Genomic DNA, 20,224 nt, shown 5'->3' with positions numbered 1-20,224 from the left:
TTGTCGTGTTTTGGCATTGACTATCACGGTTGTTATACTCTCTTTGTTGCTGTGTTCTCTGTCTAGGACACATGCTGGTTTAATTATAAACCATGTTTAATTATGGCTCTCTGATTCTGATAACACTTAATTACTTTAATAAGAGGATTTTTTTAGGACTGTATTTTGTTCAGAAGCTATTAGGTTAATTCATGTCCGTGCTAGTTGATGACTCCAGATTGTATTTGGCACTGGATATCTGTGGATTGTTTTTAAGAAGAAGTTTTAATTGTGTTAGCTCAAATCTCCATCTCTTCCAATTTCACTCTTGTATTTGTTACAGTAACACGCTGAAACCTATCCCTTCAAAAACTGTAATATAAACCAACTTGCGACTTCAACATCTCTCATCTTATCAGTGTTTAAAGAGAGAAAAAGAAGAAACTGCAAATCTGGCTAGAAAAGGAGCTTTCCCTTAGCAATAAAGAAGCCAGCTGAACACTTCAGTGAAGTCTGGCTCGGTGCCTTTTGCTCGAGCTCGCAGGGTCTCCTGGCCTGGTGGAACTGCACAAGTGGTGTAGGAATAGCAACGACTCGTGAGCAGACACACCAGAGAGCGTTTTCTAGACCTCTGCTTATATCTGGTGTCGGTTGTTGAAACTGTATCTGTAACTTGTAGAGAAAATGAGAGTTGTCCAGCTGTGCAGGTTGCCTACAAGAGGAGAATGACATAACGCCATGCAGATTGGATCCACATAATATGGGTTGATCTTACTTCAGGATAGACGTATATGTTCAGATACAAGATATTGTGTTCAGTCTTGTGGTTTTATTGTTCCGAGAACAGATTGCAGTTGTTATATAGTGGCACACTGGCATCTTTGCTGTTTAAAAAAACTTTTAAAAAACCTTATGTATTCTTCGATTCCCTGAGATCCCATAAAATAGCAGTGTTCCTCCTGACGGTTGTTGAAATACCACAAGAATAAGCACACACACAAAAATACAAGCTGCAGAAAACTCTGTGATATCTGTAATAAATGCAGACGACTGCAGCATATGATATAAAACTGACCCCTTGCCCATGATCTGGAGTCTGGAACTGTTTAACTATATGGCTTTTTAGCATGCGCTGTCTTCGTTTACAATATAAATAGGGGTAATCAATCTGGCTAGGAATATATACTGAGTGTTCTCTTACTTCCAGGAGAAATGCCTTCCCTGTAAATTGTGGTGGTAGAACAGCTGCATGCTTTGTACCGCTAGGCATGGGAAGATGCTATTATTTGTCAAACTGCTCTGTGTTCTGAATCATGTATTTACCTACATTTAAGGCTTTGGCATTTTGGAGCTGATTTAGTTCAGCTGTCCTCTACAGACTGTACAAGTTTCGCTAATACATTGCCGTTGCTCTTGAGGAGAATCCAGGCTTTTACAGCTGTGCATCCCCCAGGGTGCTGGAACCGCAGCGCTCGGCAGGTCTGCGCGCGAGGGGGGAGCGGCGGGCAGTGGCTGGGGTGGAGCGCACTGCGTGCATGCAGACATCATTAACTGCTCGCATGAAAAATGGCAAATTTCTGCCCTTGCAAGGGTGTTCCGGGGCCGCTGCGGCCATGAGAGACTTCAGTGCTTCATTCACAAGTTCTTTCCCAAACATCCCAATGCTCTGCAAACCCAATTGGGCTTAATTAGGCTGGATCCTGAAACTGCTGAGCTGTGCCTTCCATGCTGCCTGTTCTGGTCTTTAACCGGGTTACAGACCTCAGGGCTGGCAAACGGCTTTGAGATCTGCCACCTCCTTGCAGAAATGTGTATTGCTAATGGGCGAGCACCGGTTTCGGCTCTCCCCATCCAGGGGAGCGCTGATGGCGTGCAGGCTGGGGACCAGAAACACCTGAGTGCTGCTGCATACGTGCAGGGCAGGAGGAGGAGGCCGCGTAACACTCCCTCGTAACCCCGGCCGCTCTCCTTCCTCGCCTTCGTGGAGCTCAGCCGGCCGGTGTCTGAACCGCGGCCCCAGCGGCGAAGGACAGCCCTGCTGCGCTTGCCAGAGCGCTGGAGATGGGTTATCGGCAGCGATCATCCATTGTAGATAAGCGTTTTCTGTGTGTCACAGGAAACAATGTGGCATCCTGCCTGACTCTCGCTGTCTCGTGGAGCAAGGGCTTGTTTTGTCTCTTGGGCTTCTATTCTGTAAATGATTTGAGTCAATATGTCAGCAAATATTGTTGCTGTAACAATTAATGCGTGTAGTGCAGAGCACACGGTAAAAATAGGTCCCAGTTCAATGTTGTACCCAAGATTGCTGTAAAATATGTTTCCTCTGTCAGCTCCCTCGGCAGGGATGGACGGTCTCTCTTTTGCAGATATAAAGAATAGGCTTGCTTTGTAACCCTGCCAAAATACCGCCTTTTTCTGTTAGAACAATGGCAAATGGCAGTTACCTCTGTCTGACTTCGAGCAGCAAGTGCGCAGAGAAATTCGCCCATGGGCTTCTCGGCATTTCTGCTGTCAGTTGTGCTGGGCTTTGACGGGGTTGCTCTGGTTCAAGGCTCCGGAAACGGGTCTGCTGTGGGCTGCACCAGCTGTGGCCTGCCAAGCATGGTCTTGTCATTGCATGTGCCTCCAAGTCCTGCGTCTTAAGGGACTCTGCGATGGTCGTGGAGAAGCTTTAGCCAGGCCTGGTGTTGCTGTCCATGAGGAACATTTTAGGGGGGGCTGAGTGAATATAAGATAAACTCTGTCTTCTGGTGACGTGCAGCGCCGCCCCCCCCCGTCCCTTACACTGGTCAGGAGGATCTTTGTGGAGTTGTCAGGGGCTGTCGTGAGCAGCCTTGGGGTCGGCTACCGAATTGACTTGAGCAGAAGATCAGTGATCCCCTGCTCTTGGCAACTTGGAGGAAGTTCTAACACAGAACTTGCATTTAAGAAAAAAACAACCCAAAACCTGCTAAAGAAGGTGACCTGCTGGATGGCTACAGTTCTGGATACAAACATCAGGGTTGAGATTTGGCTCCTCTTACAGGTCCATCCATTCAAGGAGGAGGTTTTCTCCCACCGTCCTGGTGGCGCAGCCGCCCTCGCTCAGCTGCGGTGTCGGTGCGTGGGTCATGCCTTGACCTCCGGGTATGGCCTGGTAGGACAGCAGCAGGGCACGACCTCCATTCCAGTCTCGTAAAGAAACACTTGAAAACGGACGTGTTTTGACAGATGTTACCTCGATGACTGACTTGGCTTTTTCCATCTTGCTTTTCTGTGCCGTCTGATTGAAGATCCCTCTGGAGCAGGTGTAGACTGCATGCACTGACTGGGCAGCGTGCGCAGTGCCTCTTCACTTACTGCTCTCTGTCTCGGAGAGCCTGAGCTACCCAGGACGTTTTGCTGCCTTTGGCCAAGGTATGGCATCTGGCCAAGGTATGGCGTCTGGCCGAGCCGACTTCTTGTCACTGAAAAAACACTTGCGTTGAAGAAGATAAATTCAGGAAGGGGGCTGGTTGTAAGTAACGGCGCTCTGTGCGGCACTGACAGGGTGAAATTACGGTTTGAATGGTGATAAACTGGGGAGATAAACAGCGCAAGTTGTTAGCCTGAAATCTTTATATCGCAAGTGTTTGTCACGACGGTTTGAAGGGAAAACAGTGTGTTCAGTGTTGTACGGCATCGCCGATAAATTACTCCTGTTATAGAACCTCGCCGTTAAAGGTTTATAACTCTGCTGTAAAATCCTTGCTGGTTTGAGGCTCTGCAGACAGATTTGGAGCCAGGAGGGCCCGTCCATCTTCAGAAAAGCTGAGTTGTGCTTTACTTGTAAGCCTGTCTGCCGCTCAGCTCAACTTGGAGTCCGAAGCCTTGCTCTTGTACAAGGGGGAGTAAACTGGGGGACCCAGGTCCTGCGGTGTGGCTGTGCCACTTCCCTGCCTCCTTTGGGCCGCTCTTTCCTTTCCCACCCTCTGTTTGACTTGACCCTTTAGCCTTTAAGCTGTCCGGGGCAGGGACCCTGTTTGAACAGTACCTAACGCAATGGGAGGCTGATCCCAGGTGAGGTTTCAAGGCTTTCCTGCAAGGAAAAATGATTGCAATTATATCCCCTGCAAAAATAAATGTGCACGGGAAAAAAAATCTCAGACTCCATCTGCAGTTTCTGCAGCTGAACAGCCCTGCATTTATTATAGGATTATCTGCAAATTCAAATAGGTTGTCTCTTTCACTTCACTGAATGCTCTGATCCTAAATAAGCAAATTACATCACCTATTCTGATGTCCTGTTTAACTTATGACCTCAGCCTGAGCGCTGCAGGATGTGAGAGATAGCTGCTTTATTTCATTGTCTGGAGATCTGATATCTTCCCCCCCCCTTCCCTGCTCTTTCAGTTTGAAAGCTGCTCACCCCAGCCTTTTCGAAAGGTGTTAGCATGGGATTAGGAGTAGGCGGGGAGGAGGGGGGAGGAAGAGAGGAAACCACCTTTTTCTTTTTCTTTTTTTTTTTTTTTTAAATTAGGTGCAAAAGCATTCTAACAGTTGCAGCAAATGTTTCTGGTTTTTTGTGGTTAAGGTAACGAATTTCATTGCTGCAAAGCTCATCATGTGCAAGCTGATTTACGCAGAGGGAGCCCAGTATGGAGCAATCCATTTAGCAGGGACAAAGAAAAAGGCCTTATGATTAGATGAAAAACCCTGTGCTTGGGGCACTTTGCGAGAACCTTTGAAGCCGGCCTGGGAACTCTGGCAATATTAGTCGATAATTAGTAATATAGATCCCTCAAGCTGTCATCTAGGTTGAAAATGTGCATGTCTCTCATGAGCCTCTGTCACACCAATCTGATCAGCAGGCTTTTTTGTTCCTTTTATGTGGGTTGCTCTGTCGGTCCAGATGATGATGAGAACTGCCAGACATCATCTTTCTCACTAACTTGTGAGCCGAGCAGCTATCTCCCTGCTCTAGCGTGTCATGGAAGTGGGACCGGGGCAATTTTGTTTTGTGGTCACCTTTCCTGGCCTGAGCAACAGTCATTTTATTCTTTTAGATGTAACAGTTGTCCTTCCCCGTGCGCAGTGAAAAATCAGTAGGATTTAAAGGCTATATATTTCGAAAAGTGTTTCCTCCCCAGCAGACAGCGAGGGATTTGTCTCAGGAGTCGCTTAGGACAAAAAGCATCTGCAACTGAAATGGGGCTGAGGCGATCATCAAAGAATTTCGAAAATGTCAGTTCTCGAAGCCCACGTTTTGGCTTTTGAGATGCCTTCCACTGACGTAACATCGTGTCCCTATTTACTTCCTTTCAGGCCTGAAATCTCTTTGGAAAGGGCCGTGTCACCATCTCAATGAATTAAGAAGGGTCATGTGCGCTGGATTTTGTCGACTTGGGAATGCTGAGAGAGTATCATTTTGAAACCCTCTGTGGTTTAATAAAAGGTTCATCCATAGGATGCAATTTGTCAGCGCCTACAGGTCAGGAAAACCTGTGATTAACAGCATCTGTGGTTTCCCAGATGTGTGAGTGAGCTGCTCCCTCCTCACCAGCCCTGAACCCAAACCGAAAACTCAGCCCTGCGCCTACCCACTACGTAGGCTGTGATTTCTTGCTTCAGAGTGTGATTGTTCAACACAAAGGGTAAGGCCCTCTTAATCTTTTTGTTTATCCTGGGCTTGGCAATTTAGATGTAATCTGCAACTTGTGCTGCTGAGACTCTGGCCAGGAAGCACAGCTGGTATTATTCTGCCTCTACAGACATTGTTGAGGGAGCGAATTGACCTCAAAAGGTACTTGTCCGGGGACTGTCTGAATGTGAGCATTCAGTCGTGAATGCACCTAGCCCTGGCGCAGCAGCGTTTCATTCAGAGGGATGTAGCTCTTTTTATTTGGAGTGGCTCTACACAACGGTCGTTAAATAGCGTCAGGGTTTGCGATAATTTGTCGTGGCAAATTGCGCTCCTTTCGAGTCTCCAGTTGAGATTTTTATTTGCTGATCTGTAAGGCTTTATAAACCGTAGTAAGAGCTCGTAGCGAGGAGTTGCCTTGACGTGCAGGGACACAGGGGCACACCGAAGCAACGTGCCTCGTCCGGGTGGAGATCCCAGCGGGAGCGGAGCGAGCCCCATCCCGCGGGTGCAGGGCAGGAGGGTGGGCAGCACGCCATCCGTGCCAGCTCTGCCGCGCGATACACGAGGCCTTACAGCACCAGTCCCGCAAAATTCCCGGCCTGGAACTTGCTTAGCACTGCGCTGCTGTCCATGCAAAGCTCGGAGCCCCCCAAAAAAAGGGCTTGACTGGGCCTAATTCTCGCCAGTGAGCCCGGATGGTGCTGCCTGGTTCCCACAGACTGTACACTTCCCTGCCAAGATTTCAGTATCTTCAGAAATTCAGTGGAGCATGAAGGTCACAGCAAGGGAAGAATGACAGCCTGAGACTTTTTTTTCCCCCTTTCACCAGCTCGGAGCAGACTGTTGTCTCTCTTGCATGTTGACTGTTTTCATAGGGTTAGCGTGAAGTTTATGTTTTACACAGACCAGTGGAAGTCAGATATGGGAATGCAGCAGATCAGCTGTGTTTCTTCAAGGAAGACGGTCTCATGTTGCAGACTTTCTTTCTCGGTGTCTGCAAAAGCTTGATTTCCAGTGAAATTTCCTTTACAGATCTTTGTGTTTAAGTTCTTTTTGTGGACATATGTGAGAGACTGTACCCGAGGTTTCAGTTTGTGTATTTATTTCCTTTCTCTTGTTTTCACTTGCAAAGCTGCAGGCAAATATTAAACTTCGGGGGGGAAAGAGCTGTTAATTTTTCACAGTGTTATGCATTACAGTGCTCAAAATGATGATGCCAAATTAGCCATTAGAGGTCAAACCTCAGCGGACAGCAAATGTTTTCTTTTGGGGAAATCATCCTTTTTCCTGGGAACCAGTTTTGTTCTCCTCTGCTAAATGCAAGAAAGGTATCAATGTGTGGGTTTTTCCTGGAGGGCAACACTAGCTGGAAAAATGCTGCTTTTAGCCAGTGGAAACAGCACAAGCAAACAACGATTGGCAGGCAAAACAGCACTTGTATTTAGACTAGCATAGAAAAGAAGACACAATGTAGAGCAGAGTAAATGTCCTTTTATACAGTTCTGTACAAGGCTTTTTCTTCCTCTCGTGGGTTTGGACAGATCGTGAAGTGCATTGGTCAGCAGTGATGCTGGTGCACTGGGAGAAAGTAATGAAAGGTCAGTGGGTGACAGTGATGGAGCGACTGTAAGGAAAGCGAAGAACTCTCTGGAGAAGGCAGTGACACAGCTATAACTCCCCTGTGTCCCAAAGAAACCGTCCCCATGTTTTCTCTCAAATGTCATGAGAAAACAAGAGATTTGTAGCCAATTTAAGTTCTGTTGGTTTCCAGTCCCCTGTGCCTCCTGAGGTCAGAGTTCAGTGCATTGACTGTGTCAAGAAGTCAAAATTCCCATGTTTTATACACTGTGGAGTTTCTCCTCCTTTTTGACATCGGTGCCCTTATAATGCTCTTTGTTTGTATGTCATGGTAAGGATGGGATGCCCAGCTCCTGGTGTTTGAACGGCTGTATATTTATTCTGGTGGGTTCTCAGGATGGTAATCCTGCACATAAACCAGCAATGGAATAAGCGGGTCTCATTATTTGAGAGACCTTGTACATTAAGCGTTAAATGATGTCAAAGTTCTTGTTTTCACAACGGAGTGACCACCTTCGTTAGTAGATCAGGTGAAGTGAATTGATTTGAACCCACCCAGAAGGCCTCCAGGCCTTTATTTTCCCTTCATAGATCAAGGTGATTGAGTGGTGTTGGAAAGGAGCCTTTCTTCTGAACAGTTTGGTGTGGGCCATCGTGTAGTGCAGGCAATGTTTTCCCAATTCCTATTGAGAATCCTGCACAAAACCCTTGTCCTGTTGTTGCAAATGCAATTAAATCCTGCTACGTGCTTCATGGGGAATGAGCAGTTTTGCAGTCATCCAAGATTTGCAGTGTTTGCCCAGGGCAGCTGTTAATACCGGCAGCAGACCTTTGTTCCTCCAGAAGAATGTGTGATCTCTAGGCATTTTTGAAGCTTTCGTTTGAGTCAGCATTATCCACTGAGCTACTCATACTTGGCTTCATTGTAGAATTTGCCAGATCTGTAATTGCTTGACAGCATTTATCTGAAGACCTTTAGGCATTGAACTGTGTAACTTCCTATTGGCATAAAATGAACTATATCTGTTAGTCCTAGTATTAATCGTATGAGATGACACCCTACACCAAAACCGTACGTCTGTGGACGCCTGTGGGATGTGATACATGATTTCCTTCTTCACCTACTTCTGCAAAGCATTTTCAGCTAGAAGCAGCTAATGATGATGGTAAGCAACTGGCTTTTCGAGAAGACCTTGTCCCCAAAAGGTGCACGTGGTCTAAATTACTTACCTGATGTAAGAAGAAGCCATTTTGTGTTTGTGTAAACCCTTTCATCCAAGGATCATGCAGTGTTTCGGCAGGAGAGCCAGGTGTAAAGCAGTATCCTAGTGAAACCTGAAAAGAGAAACGGAAAGCTTTTAAATGAGTTTCTCAATTCATACATTGTGTCAGTCTTGAAGGAGATATTTTGCAGTTATCTTGATGAATAGCTATACTGTGTGCTGTAAGCCCAAGGCAGGACTTTGCTGAGCTCAGCATGGATGCTGTCATTCATTTATAAGAGGCTCAGGATAAATTTTCCTCTCTCATCCCCCAGGAAGGCAACAGAAATCCCTTGGTAGCGGGAAGGTTTTTATAGTGAGCTTATTTGAGAGTGTGCTAATCTGGAACAAAGTCTCCCAACGGCACAAGCTTTTTTCTTCCAGAGGGCAGCCCAGTAACCTCCAGTTTCCCAACACCAGGAGTGATAGCTTAGAGGGAGAATGACAGCACAGGAGTTTTGGCAAAGGTGGAAAATGTAATTTCAGGGCACGCTTCTTGTGAGTCATTATGTTTTCTCTGGACAAGTGGATTTAGATGATTTACCTGTCTTAATTTAAGATACACAGTCTGAGTTGATCATCCTTTTATTCAGGGAAGCGCTGGGGGAAGATGCCTGTTCTTCTCTCATCCCCAGTATCTTCTCCATTCCCACCCATCACCTCGTCTTTTCTCTTGGTGGTTCCTGGGGGAGCTGCTCCTACTGAGGCATTTTAGTGAAGTAGGAGAATGTCGTATGTTTAAGATGAGCACGACCAGGTTTATTTTCCTAACCGCCCCTTCTAATGGCTGTGGTTACGACCTAAGGCTGTCTTGCAGCCCAGAGGGTGGCCCAGCACCCTTTGTCCTCTGCACCCTCGTCCCTGCCTTGTATTTGCAGCTCATGCTTGGGGAGGCGGCACATGGGGAGCCAGATGTTAGGACTGATGTAGCAGTCCCATTTGCAGCTGGATCAGTGCTTTGTAGGCAGAACGGACTGCAGGAGCAAGTTACGTCTCAGGTGTACCGATGGCAGGGACCCCTCCACCTCCAGCAGCCTGATCCTGGGGCAGTGTCCCTGCCTGGAGCCTGGGGCATGGCAGCGAGTCCAGGTGTCCTGCAGAGGTGTGGGCAGACCGTTGACCTCCGCAGCTGTTAGGGTTTTAATTTGACCGTCTAATTTCATGGACTTTAAAGAAGGGGAGATGGGTCCTGCAGGATGAAATGAGCTGGTAGTTGGAGAGCAGGAAGTTGGTGACAGAGGAGTCAGAGGAGGAACACGGTTCCATGCAAACAAGGTCATGTGAATGGCTGTTTGGTGACAGGATGGAGTGATGGATGTGCGAGGATAATAGGTCACTGGGGAGTCAGCCTGAAAGCTGAAGCCTCTCAAAAAGTGTGGGACATTGTGGAAAAGAAAGTCAAAAAGACATCAAGTAAAGCCAGGCAGCTTCTTGCACGCCAGCCTGCCTTGCAGCTCTAGCTAGCGTGCTTCCCTTGGCTTATTTTTGCACACTCCGATCTCTGTATAAACGAGTTGGGCACTAAAAAGTTGTTCGTGCTTCCTTCTGTGCAGATGCTGGCTGAGCCAAGGGATTGAGCCTTCGCTCCCAGGAGTAAACCCATCCCGCGGCAGGGACCAGCCCCGAGGAGCCTTCGCTCCGGCTGCCTTCTGCAGTTGGGCCATTCCACCCCTGCGCGGGGCCTTCCCTGGATCAGCAGTGTTTAGTGGCATTTACTGGAGGGCTCAGATTACCCCAGTGAAAATAATCGGTTATGCAAAGTTACGCTGTTTAGATTGGGTTTCTTCTGTGTGGCCAGTGAGGTGTGAAAGTCAATCTGCTCCACGCACCCTGAGGGCACTTGCTCTGTGCTGACTTGATATGATAGCTTTGGGGTTTGGCTCTCAGGGGGGAAAGCTGGCCCTGGGCTCAGTTCAAAGGGACACAAACCACAGGTGGTTATGGTGGGATCGGGCTCATGAGCAGCACAGCGCTCCTAAATCTGGCAGAGCAGAGAGAAGGGCACGAGGTTTGGGTCTTGCTGGGGTTGCAGAGCCCTTCGGTTGTCTCAGCCAGGAGAAGGCTGGGGAGGGCAGGCCATGGATTCCACTGAATATTCTTATTTAGGGTTATATCGGTACACTTCTTCACAGGCTCGTCATCATGGTCTGTGTGGTAAACAAGTGTAATTAGTAAATTCTCATGGCCAGGAGAAGGACTTGCTATAGCAGGAGTGTTTCGTGGTATCCATCTTAGACTTTTTTCATGATCATCTTCTGTTTCTCCCTGATAGAACCACAAATTGAGAGTTTCAATGCAGAAAAGTGCCTGTGGACCAACAGTCCCTCCTGACTCTTCCTGCCTGCCGGCCATGGTGTCCAAGCCATTCCTGCACAGAGACACACAGGCTCGCTCCCAGTTTGAGCTGGTGTGCCGGCCAGTGGGGAGGCTGTGGGTGACCAAGGGGTTCAGACTGAAACCCTGAACTAAACACCGGTGTGGCACTACGCTGTCTGTCTGTAAGATCACAGCAACAGCACGTAGCGGCCGTCATAAGGGGCTTGCTGGCTGCTTGTTGATGTTTATAAGCACTGGAGGATCCCGAGGTGATCAGCACGAGGGATGGTCCAGGGGCTGTTGTCTTGGCCAGGTAATGCAGAACCCATGTAACGCGAGTGGTACTGAAAAGCAGCACATGCATATTTAAATCAGCATCAATTTATGCTGTCGCTGAGCTGTGACTTACCGCAGCATCATTCATATTCAGCTTTAGTGCCAAAAACAATACTCAGCTTCTTTCTTACTTCTTAATGAAAAATACCTCTTTAGGGTTTCTTTGAAGTCCCCACCCCTGAAAATCCCCGCTATATTGTCATCATTGTTACTGTTAACAGCCCCTGCCAGTATCGGGAGCCTTTCCTGACAGATAGCTCTGCAGAGGCTTTGTCCGACGCTGCAATTCAGCCCTATACTATAGACAGTTTTAAATGGCTAATGACGGGCCTCCCAGGGGATTTCTGCCAAACTCTCAAAGACCTCCCAGGTTTAAAAGTGGCAGGGTGTCCTTTTCCCGGGGCCAGCCGCAGGAGGAATGCACACAGTCAGATTCTCCTACCTAAGCTGCATCAGCCTGGTTATTTTTTCAGTTACAAAGGCTCATCCATGCGTATGTAGCCGGTTGCTTAGCAGAAGAGAGATAGCTGTGTCAGTAGAGGACATGGAATAAAGAGAGAAAAAGGGTTAAATGGAAAGTATCCCCACTCATTTGAGGTATTATTGCATTTTAATGTTGAAAATACCCTTTTTGAAAGGCTTGGAAAAATTAAGCCAGGGTCTGGATCAGAGGTATGACAAGATTCATTCCTCCCCAGTGTTTAGTGATGGTACAGCGATACTTCTGGGATACCAATAGGAACGTGAATGATGTCTAAATGAGCTGGGCTCCTACATGCCATTTGCAGAGGAGAGGCATGAAAAACACTTGAGGATCAGTGAGGGTCTGTCGGAAATGGGACTCCGACGCTTATGCCGTGATTTCGTGAGAGTTTTAAGTCAGCGTAGGTGGATGCTGCTGCCAGACGAAGCTGTGCCTCTCCTCTCACCTCTCCCCCGCCCCCCCGTCCCAACACAAGTGCTTGTGTAACTGCGGGGTCACTGGATCAGGGAGCTGATCCCACTTGAAACAGGCCTGTCAAAACCAGATGGTTAATTTTAACCCAGCTCCGTTCCCCAGTCTGGTTCACTCTGCAGCTGCCCAGATGTGCATCCGTGCGGGAGGGGGGGGCAGGCGGACTCTGCCTCCGCTGTGTCAGCACGGCCTTACACCGGCCAAAGCCCTTGCGAGCCCACAGCTGAAAGAGCTCAGGCCGCGCTTCGACAGCCCTTGTCTGTTCAGTCCCAGCCAAGTGAAGAGAGCGCGGCTGGTGCCGCGCACGGTGCCAGGCTGGGGCTCACCGGGATGGGTGGCCTCTCCTCCGTGGCTGTCCGGTCTCGGCTCAGGAGGTGAAGCCTCAGCCTGTCTCAGCCCTACCCTGTTAATATCCATTAATTTTGGACCCTTGTGGCAGTTCAAAATCTCTTTTGGTTCAAATTTAACCTTCAGCTTTATAAATGAAGCGCGCAGTCAGGTGGGCGCTTATTCCTGCGCAGAGACTGTACCGTTGTGATCGGCTTGTAGCTGATGTGCAACCTCGCCGCAGTTTTGCATTGTGGCTGAATACAGTTCACAGCTTCTGGGTGCGTTTCTCAATTTACTCAGAGTGAAAAGGATTCTTCTCAGTGATTAGCAAATTGCTTTCGCAGACAATATGTAAGAATTGGTTCATTGCTTGTGCTTGTGCTACCAAATGTAACTAAATCTTTCCTCCTGCTAAAGGAATCAAAATTAATACATTCTCTTCTGTGTTAAAATAATTTCTTTTTTTTTATTGAGGGGAAAACTGCCATCTCTCAAAGTGCTGCTGTGCCTTTAACTGGGCTACTGTTGTACAGAGGAGTTGAAGCTTCATTTAGCCTGAATGAAAAACTTGATGCATGTTGCTGAAGAGAGGAAACTGGTGGTGGATGATTTACTTGGAATGCCCTACAGCAACGAGGTTATAAATGAAGAGGGGAAACACCAAGCGCACTGAGATCTGAACCAGAGGAAATGCATGAAGCCTTGAAGTGACCTTATGTAAATTCCTAATGATGAGACTTAATTGAACTCATTTTTTCCAGAGGTTGTAAAGATCAAAATAACAACAGCCTTGAAATGCAAAGGTCTCCAGATAATGCATATGAATGTATGGTTGCATACAGCCGAAAACTGCCGCGGATTTGTGTGACCAGCCTGCCCAGCAGCTGGGTGCTGGACCCAGTCTTGCTCCAGGAGCTGCTGTGCCCGCGGGGCAGCGAGGCAACGCTGCTGCTCGAGCTGCGATGCCTAGCGCCTAAGTCCTGCCTTCATCCCTCTGTCGACGCTGCTTCCACTTAAATGCTTATTTTAAACTGCGTGTTTCTGCACAGAGTCCCAGGCAGCCTGATGCGCGCTGGGACACGGACAGTGCGCGGCTGGGAGAGCCACCTGCGAAACAAGCTCGTGTCCTCAGCCCGGCTCCGCGGGGACGAGTGCCCCAGTGCTCAGACAGGGAAATCCCAGTGAGGAGAAACAGAGCAGCTCTTGAGGGGTCGCCGGGCTGTGCCCTTCTCACTGAGGTTGGTTCCCAATGTGAAATAATGTGGGCATGTGTTCAGTGTGACAGTGTCGGAAACTGATACGGAGACTGTCAAGGCTGAATTCCTGTGCTGTTTCTACAGCTTGAGATTTTTTTCCCCTCTGTGCTTGCGTTCGGCTCTAGGATTCATTCTCCTCTTTCATATTAATGCATTTGTGGTAACATGAAGAAGTCCTGATCTAGGGAGAAAAGCGAGTGGTGACTGCTGTGAAAAATATTTATCGCTGATTCTGGTTCCTAAATTCGCTGGGCCGGTGTTTTCCGAGGACTTGCAGAGTTAGGTACCCACGCACACGGAACGTCTGTGAAACACCAGCTGCCAAAGTCTCGTTTGAATGAGTTTCATTGAAAATACCAGATTAATTGATTTATTTAGATTCATTAACAGCAGTAGAGAGCGGGAGGCTCTGACCCAGTGAGAAACTGCGGATATGGCTGTGAACAGCAGGCTAATGAAGATGAAAAACCTCCCCTGTCCAGAGCAATCCAAACACAGCCTTACGTATGAGTCTGTTGGCCCAAGTGCAGCTGTTTGTCTTTTCAGTAATCTGAAGCTGGAGCAGTACCCTGAGAAGCGAAGGGGACAGTGACTGTACGTGGCAAAGGTCACTTGTGCCGCTGCCTAAACCGAACAGCATCCCGCAGCGGGGGTGAACTCGGTGGCACGACGGTGCCACCACGGCTGCGGGGCCGGGCTCCTGCCGGCACAGCCCGGCTCCCCAGCTCCGTCGGACCCAAAGAGAGCAAGAAACTCGACGTCTTCCCTTCAGAGGGAAGCTGGAAAATCTTCTCCGTATTTAAAGTTCCCATGGCTGCAGTTTGAATTTGGCACAGTTGGCCACGGGGTTATCTGAGGTCATGTACTCAAATAGTTGTAGATAAAACAAGGGCCTGTTTGGATTGGAAATCTCCAGAGGGCTTTTCCTTTGCGCGCGGGTAATGATATTGCAAGAGGACATGAGCCAAAATAAAGATTCGGCTCCGTATGCAGTAGCTCAGTAAAATAAAATGAGCAATGGAAAAAAAATAAGAAAAAAAAAAAGACTGTTTTCATTACGTTATTTTCTGAACTTGCAGTTGAGATGGAGGAATTACAGCCAAGGAGAGGGAGTCCTGCAGCGAGGCGCCATCCAGTACTGGGCTCGCCGCGCCGCTCTTCCAGGAAACCCCCTGTAGCTGCAGAACGCTGCCACTTTTCAGCTGTGCTTACCTGCCCGCGGGCTCAGCCCGCTGCACCCGCTGCGGTGCAGGTCGCCGTGCCGCAGAGCCAGCGGCGGGGCACAGGGGACACCGTCGGGCGCCTTCCCCAGCTCCTGGCTGCAGCCCGGCCGCCTCCAGCCCTGTTGCTCCTGCTGGAGAGGTTTGTTTCCAAAAATCCCTACCAGTTGGGGCAGTTATAAAGAGGGAGAAATTAATGACTTTTGGAAGTTAAAGAGGAAATAAGATTCTGTCGGGCTCTTTCACAGGCCCTTGGGCTTTTATGGGAAACTATTTGCTCACCACTCAGCGGAAGGCTGCAGAGCAGAGCACATGTGGACAAGAAATGTGATTCAGTACTTTTCCAAGCTGCCATTAGAGAAAAGCGTCTGCTTGTAACGACAGCTCTCTTCCTTGCTCGCTGCCTGCTACAACAATCTTCATGGCTTTACAACCTGTTGTGATGAAAATAATTGAAATGCAAAAGCAAAATGACAAAGTTGGGAAGAAAATTAGGCCTTTGGGGGCTTTCTGTCTTCCTGTGGTGCACTTGGATGCTGTGGTGATAGGTGCTGCTATAAAAGCATCACCCAACAGGTAGTGAGAAAGTAAAGATGAGACAGGAATGAGGAGGAAAAGCAGGAGGAACAGGTGATCATCACACTTCACCGCGCGCTGCGGCTCAGGTCACTGGGGAATCCGAGATGGGACCTTCCCCTGGGTGCCGTGACGTCCTGCCTGTGGGCCTGATGAAAGCATGCACGGGCTGCGGTGGGGTGGGTTGTATCAGCCTTGCTGAGGTGCCCGCTGTCGGGAGCTGGGGCTGCCATGCATCAGGGACCAGCTCCGCATCTTGCCCGGTCTCCATTGCTCGTGCTCTCGGCTCCCACAGAGGGGTGCGGAGCGAGGAATCCCCCTGCCCACACCTGAAATCCCTATGGAGTGCGGTTGGGCAAGTCCCACCGAGTTGCCGCATTTCAGACGTGCGTTTCGGATGGCGTTGTGACGGGTGGCACGTGGCAGTGCCACCTCTGGGCTCTCGGCAGGAGCAGGCTGGTCCCAGGTGTTGCTGTTTGAGAAGAAGGCATGTCCCACACCATGCAGAGTCACCCAGTCCTTGCACTGACGTGCTGCGTGTCCTTTAGGGCTTTTGTACTAATACAAATTTCATTTCTGCACAGAAGCTGTCTGAAGACAGCTTGCAGCTTTGTTACGCTGGTTTATTGTGTTGGTTTTAAGATCGCTTGCTGAGGAACTCCAGACATGGCTGTTTTGTTGGTGGCTATGGATATGAGGAACCCAGCTCCCACCAAGTGCAGTGGGATTCGTGTATCACTCATCTGGGCTGCTGTGAAGAGTTCAGCCTCCGTCAACAAAGCTTTATCTGCATCTTCATTAGAGTTCACTCCAGGTACTCCTTGGAGACTTTGGGAGTTTGAAAGGTTGAATTCATTGGTCGATTTATTTCTGTCCCCGGTCTGGATGGAAACAACTGATAAACGTAGGTTTCTGGTGCAGACCCTGAAGTTTACATCTTCACAATTCAGTTTCTGCTAGTAGATGCTACAAATGTGAATTCACATTCTTTCTGTGAAGCCAGTTTGTTAGTAGGGAAGGAGTCATAAAAAGGTCACTTATTCATCAGGATTCATTTTTAGAAAGGGAACAAGGCTCCATGCATGTCTCCTTGGAGCGTTGGCCCTGCTTTTCTCCTTATAGGGAGTATTTTAATAATGGCAACACTGTAGTTTTTCAGCTTATGGAGACATGCAATGTTCCCAAAAAGCCTTAGTTGCCGTCAATGCCACCAAGCCGTTTTCTCTCCCTGTGCATCCCGTTTTGACACGGTGCATGTTACTACAGCCTTTTCTGTATCTTGTAGACATGGTGTTTCTTAATGTGCTTACAGTGTGCTTTTAGTACTTATCTCCCATGACAAATTGCTAACCAAATACTTTAGGTCTATAGTATTTCATCAAAAGCACTTTTGAGCTGCTAGGTTTCTTCCTGAGCGTGCACGGACGTACTGGGAAAAAACAGTAAGTCCTACTGGCCAGAGAAAGGAAAAGCAGGAGGGCTTGGTGCTTCTGTAGATCCTTGTGATGACATACGGACCTGTATACAAATTATGTTGTCTTCCTGGAAGGCCCGAGTGCCAGTCTCCTTTGGGTGACTGTTAAAGAGGAGCGATTCGTTACCACCGTTCCTGCTGCGGGCCGGAGGGTTGTACGGTGGGGCTGGGTGTACGGTTGCGTGCCGTCCGTTGGAGCGCAGGGCAGGAAGATCTGGAAGGGGACAGCAGGTGACTGACGTGTCAGGAAACACTGGCAGGCCAGACCCTTCCAGCCGAAAGCCAGCCAGGACAAGTTAGTTTGAATTTTTTAGGGGTTTTTTTGGTAGGATTATGAACTGGCTCCCGCATTTTGTGTTGTATTAGCGCTTCGTGTCATGTGCCTGTGCTGCCTTTGACCCCAGAGCAGAAGCCTTGCTGCTGGATTTGCTGTACCGTCCCGGTGCAGCCTGCGTCTCTCGCTTACCTCTCTTGGGCAATAATCCACAGAACCACATCTGAGTTTAGCAGAATTGTTATTTTGGCTCAAAAGAAACTCAGGACTCGACAGAAGTGCCGAGGACCTGATTTGCAGTGCACTGGCAAAGCCGGGAGGACAAGGGAGACATTTGTCACCTGAAGGGTCTGTATGATTTAACTGAACACGCACATCTGGCAGTTTTATGATGGTGACATTTTGCATTTTTTTCCCCAGCAGCAGAGCAAAATCAATCAGAAACACTTTGGAACGACAACTGGTTTATAGTGATCGTAGCAGGAGTGCAAGAGGAGGCTTGTCATCGTGGCAGCCTCGGAGCTAATTTGCTGAGACATTCAACTGCCTTTAAATCTCTACTAGACAATTTTTGCATTTCTGGTCGTGGGTCACTTGTGCTAATTTGGCATCTCTCTTAGACCAATTTACTTTTTTCTTTCAGCACAAACACTTATCCTCTCTAATAATGAGAACGCTCCTGTGCTTGGTTTTGGGGGTGGTGGTGAAAGTAGTTCAAATCTGAAGAGAGGCAGCTGTTCTCCTTGGCTCACCAGTGTGTTTCAGGCATTTGTTGAGCCTACAGAGGAAACACATTCTTAAAGTCTGTGTCAGGAAACCAGCTTCGAAGGCAGAAAAGTCGTGTGAATTTTCAGTGTTCCTGTAAGACCTATAATTTGTTACAGCACTGTGGGTGCTGCCATTCATTTTGGGGTAGGTTAACGAAGCAACATATTTACCAGATTGTAATCTAACGTTACCGAGTTGAATCAGAAGCTGCTGTATGAGGAGGTAGGGTTGGGACGTGTGGTCATTAGTGCGTACGGACGTACTCCTGACATGAGTTCAGACCTGTGGGTTTGTGTGCAAACTGGCCAAGAAATGAGCTTTTGTCAATGCAAGGCAAGTAAGGTTGTTCCTAAAATAATGTGCCGTTAAACGCTTGAAGCAAGCCTCAGATCCTGCCCTGATCTGTGCATCCCAGAGTTGGAACAACAGTGAGACAGTTGTGCCTGAGCTGCTTGATGCTGGTGAGCTTGAAAGCTCTGGAGGGGTCGTTAACCACTGAGATAAGAAGCAGTTTCATTTGTTGCAGAACACGAAGGTGCCAAGACCTTCTGGAAGAGAACAGTGGTACATGAGAGAGACTGTAAAGTCCATGAGAGCTCTTGCACAAGCAAAATGCAAAGCAGAGACCGGAGCAGAAGTGTCAGAGAAGAACTGGGCACTGGTGACCCAGGCTCCCCAAGAGTCCTGGAGGAGTCATGGCCCTCAGGGTGGATGAACGGGAAGAGAAACGAGGGATTTCTATTAGGAAAGGAGGTGGTGTGACTGAACCTGGACAGTTGAATAGTCTTTGCAGATTCCTCCTTCTGTGCCAGCAAGCCTTGATTTCAAGTTTAAAGTACAAAACCTAATTCAGATCAGTCCTTCAAGCCTAGGTAACATTTTTCCAAACAATAAAAGTACAAAACAGCTACTTCTCAGGAGCAGGAGACCTCTGAAAGGGAGATTATTTGTGTGTTGCTTGTCCAAGTGACAATGATTAAAGGCTTCTCAGTAGGCTTGTTACCTCGTTAAGAGATTTGAGCCTCTGCTTTGAAGTTCCATCTCCAGCTGGAAACTCACACAAACCTTTGGGCCTTTCATATTCCCCTGAAATACTCGATATCGATGCTTTGGTACAAATCTCTAATTTGTGTGCAGCTTCTGTGACTCCTCTACCTGGGCAGAAGACAGCCAGCCAGTGACAAACTGGGATTACCGAATGAGGGAAAAATCCCCATTGTCCTGGAAAGATACCTGGGGACCTCAAAATCCTGCCTGGAGATAAACTCTCATCGCAGCCAGTTTGGGAGATGGAAGTGTTTTGCATCCCTCCCCTTTCTTCTCTGTGAATATAGAAACTTTTAACTCTTCTCCATACAGTGATGGATCACCTGGGAATACAGAGCATAATCCTTTGTCTTTTTGGAACTAGGGAATGTTGTAAATAAACCTTTGAAAGGCAGCCTCTGCGTTTAGCCCTGCGCAGGCTTGGCAGCTCCAGGTCAGGGTGCAGATGCAGATGTGAAGGTGAAGCTCCGCTCTGTGCACGTGGTGAGGCCGAGGAAGCGGGACAGCTCTGCACACGCTCGCTTTGGTGGTTTTTTTCTCTGCGCTTGGAGCAGTCGTGTGAGTGCATCTGTTTATTCTTCTCTTGAAAATGCATTCCTGAGGAACCCAGGAGAAACGAGTGGCCTAGAGACAGGGTCTGCACTGCTCCCGTGCTCCAGTCGCCACAGGAGGGACCTGCTGGTGGTGGCTGTGGGCCGTGCAGTCCGCTGCACACCTGCGCTCTGGATTTTCCTCCTCGGTGTTGGAAGACTAATGTCTAATTAACACCATTCGTGTGTGACCCCGAAACAAAACGTGCTCTCGTTGCTGCCGCTGCAGTATCCCAGCTGGGCCTGGAGGGCTGGGATGGATGCTGGATAGCTGCATCTTACTTGCAGGGCTGCTTGGCAAAGGCTTTCAGAAAACATTTCCATGGAAGAAAGTCGTGTCTCATCGTCTCTCCACCACCCCCAGTCACAAGCATCTTTGTGTAGCCCTTCCCCGTCACTGTTTTCCCATGGCAAGAAGTGCCTAGTTCAGAAAGCATCAGCCCCGAGCCCTTTGATCTTTTCTTTCTCAAGAGAAAAAAGATTAAAAAGAGACAAGAAGTTAAGGATTTGTGAGGGGGAATGGAACATGAATAGCAAATTCTGCTGCGGAGGTCACCTCCCCCCGGCTTTCTTCCTGTGTGATCAGGAGGAGGGAAGGGTGCGGAGCGGGTCTGTCGGGGGATCCAGGGAGGAGGGGAGTAAATTGGGGGCAGAGGAGTGG

At 48.5% G+C, this 20,224-nt stretch overlaps 1 protein-coding gene across 35 annotated transcripts in view; it reads left to right on the top strand.

Moving 5' to 3' along the window:
• EXD3 (exonuclease 3'-5' domain containing 3) overlaps positions 1-20,224 on the top strand; it is a 295,827-nt gene that overhangs the window by 161,893 nt on the left and 113,710 nt on the right. For 2 of the 35 annotated variants that reach the window (XM_054848366.1, XM_054848361.1), the window contains one exon: positions 12,833-20,141. The exons of 29 other annotated variants lie outside the window; for them this stretch is intronic. In XM_054848366.1, the coding sequence (XP_054704341.1) occupies positions 12,833-12,943 (111 nt within the window). In that variant the 3' untranslated portion in view covers positions 12,944-20,141. Of the gene's footprint in view, positions 1-322; positions 1,094-5,262; positions 12,801-12,832; positions 20,143-20,224 lie in introns of those variants that run through there. 4 more of the 35 variants (XM_054848371.1, XM_054848372.1, XM_054848368.1 and 1 more) reach the window with 4 other exon arrangements.

Source organism: Grus americana, chromosome 20 (assembly GCF_028858705.1).
Source record: "Grus americana isolate bGruAme1 chromosome 20, bGruAme1.mat, whole genome shotgun sequence".
In the NCBI taxonomy this organism is placed as follows: Eukaryota; Metazoa; Chordata; class Aves; order Gruiformes; family Gruidae; genus Grus; species Grus americana.
Note: the sequence above shows the minus strand (reverse complement) of the source record. Positions and strands in the feature narration are given on the sequence as shown.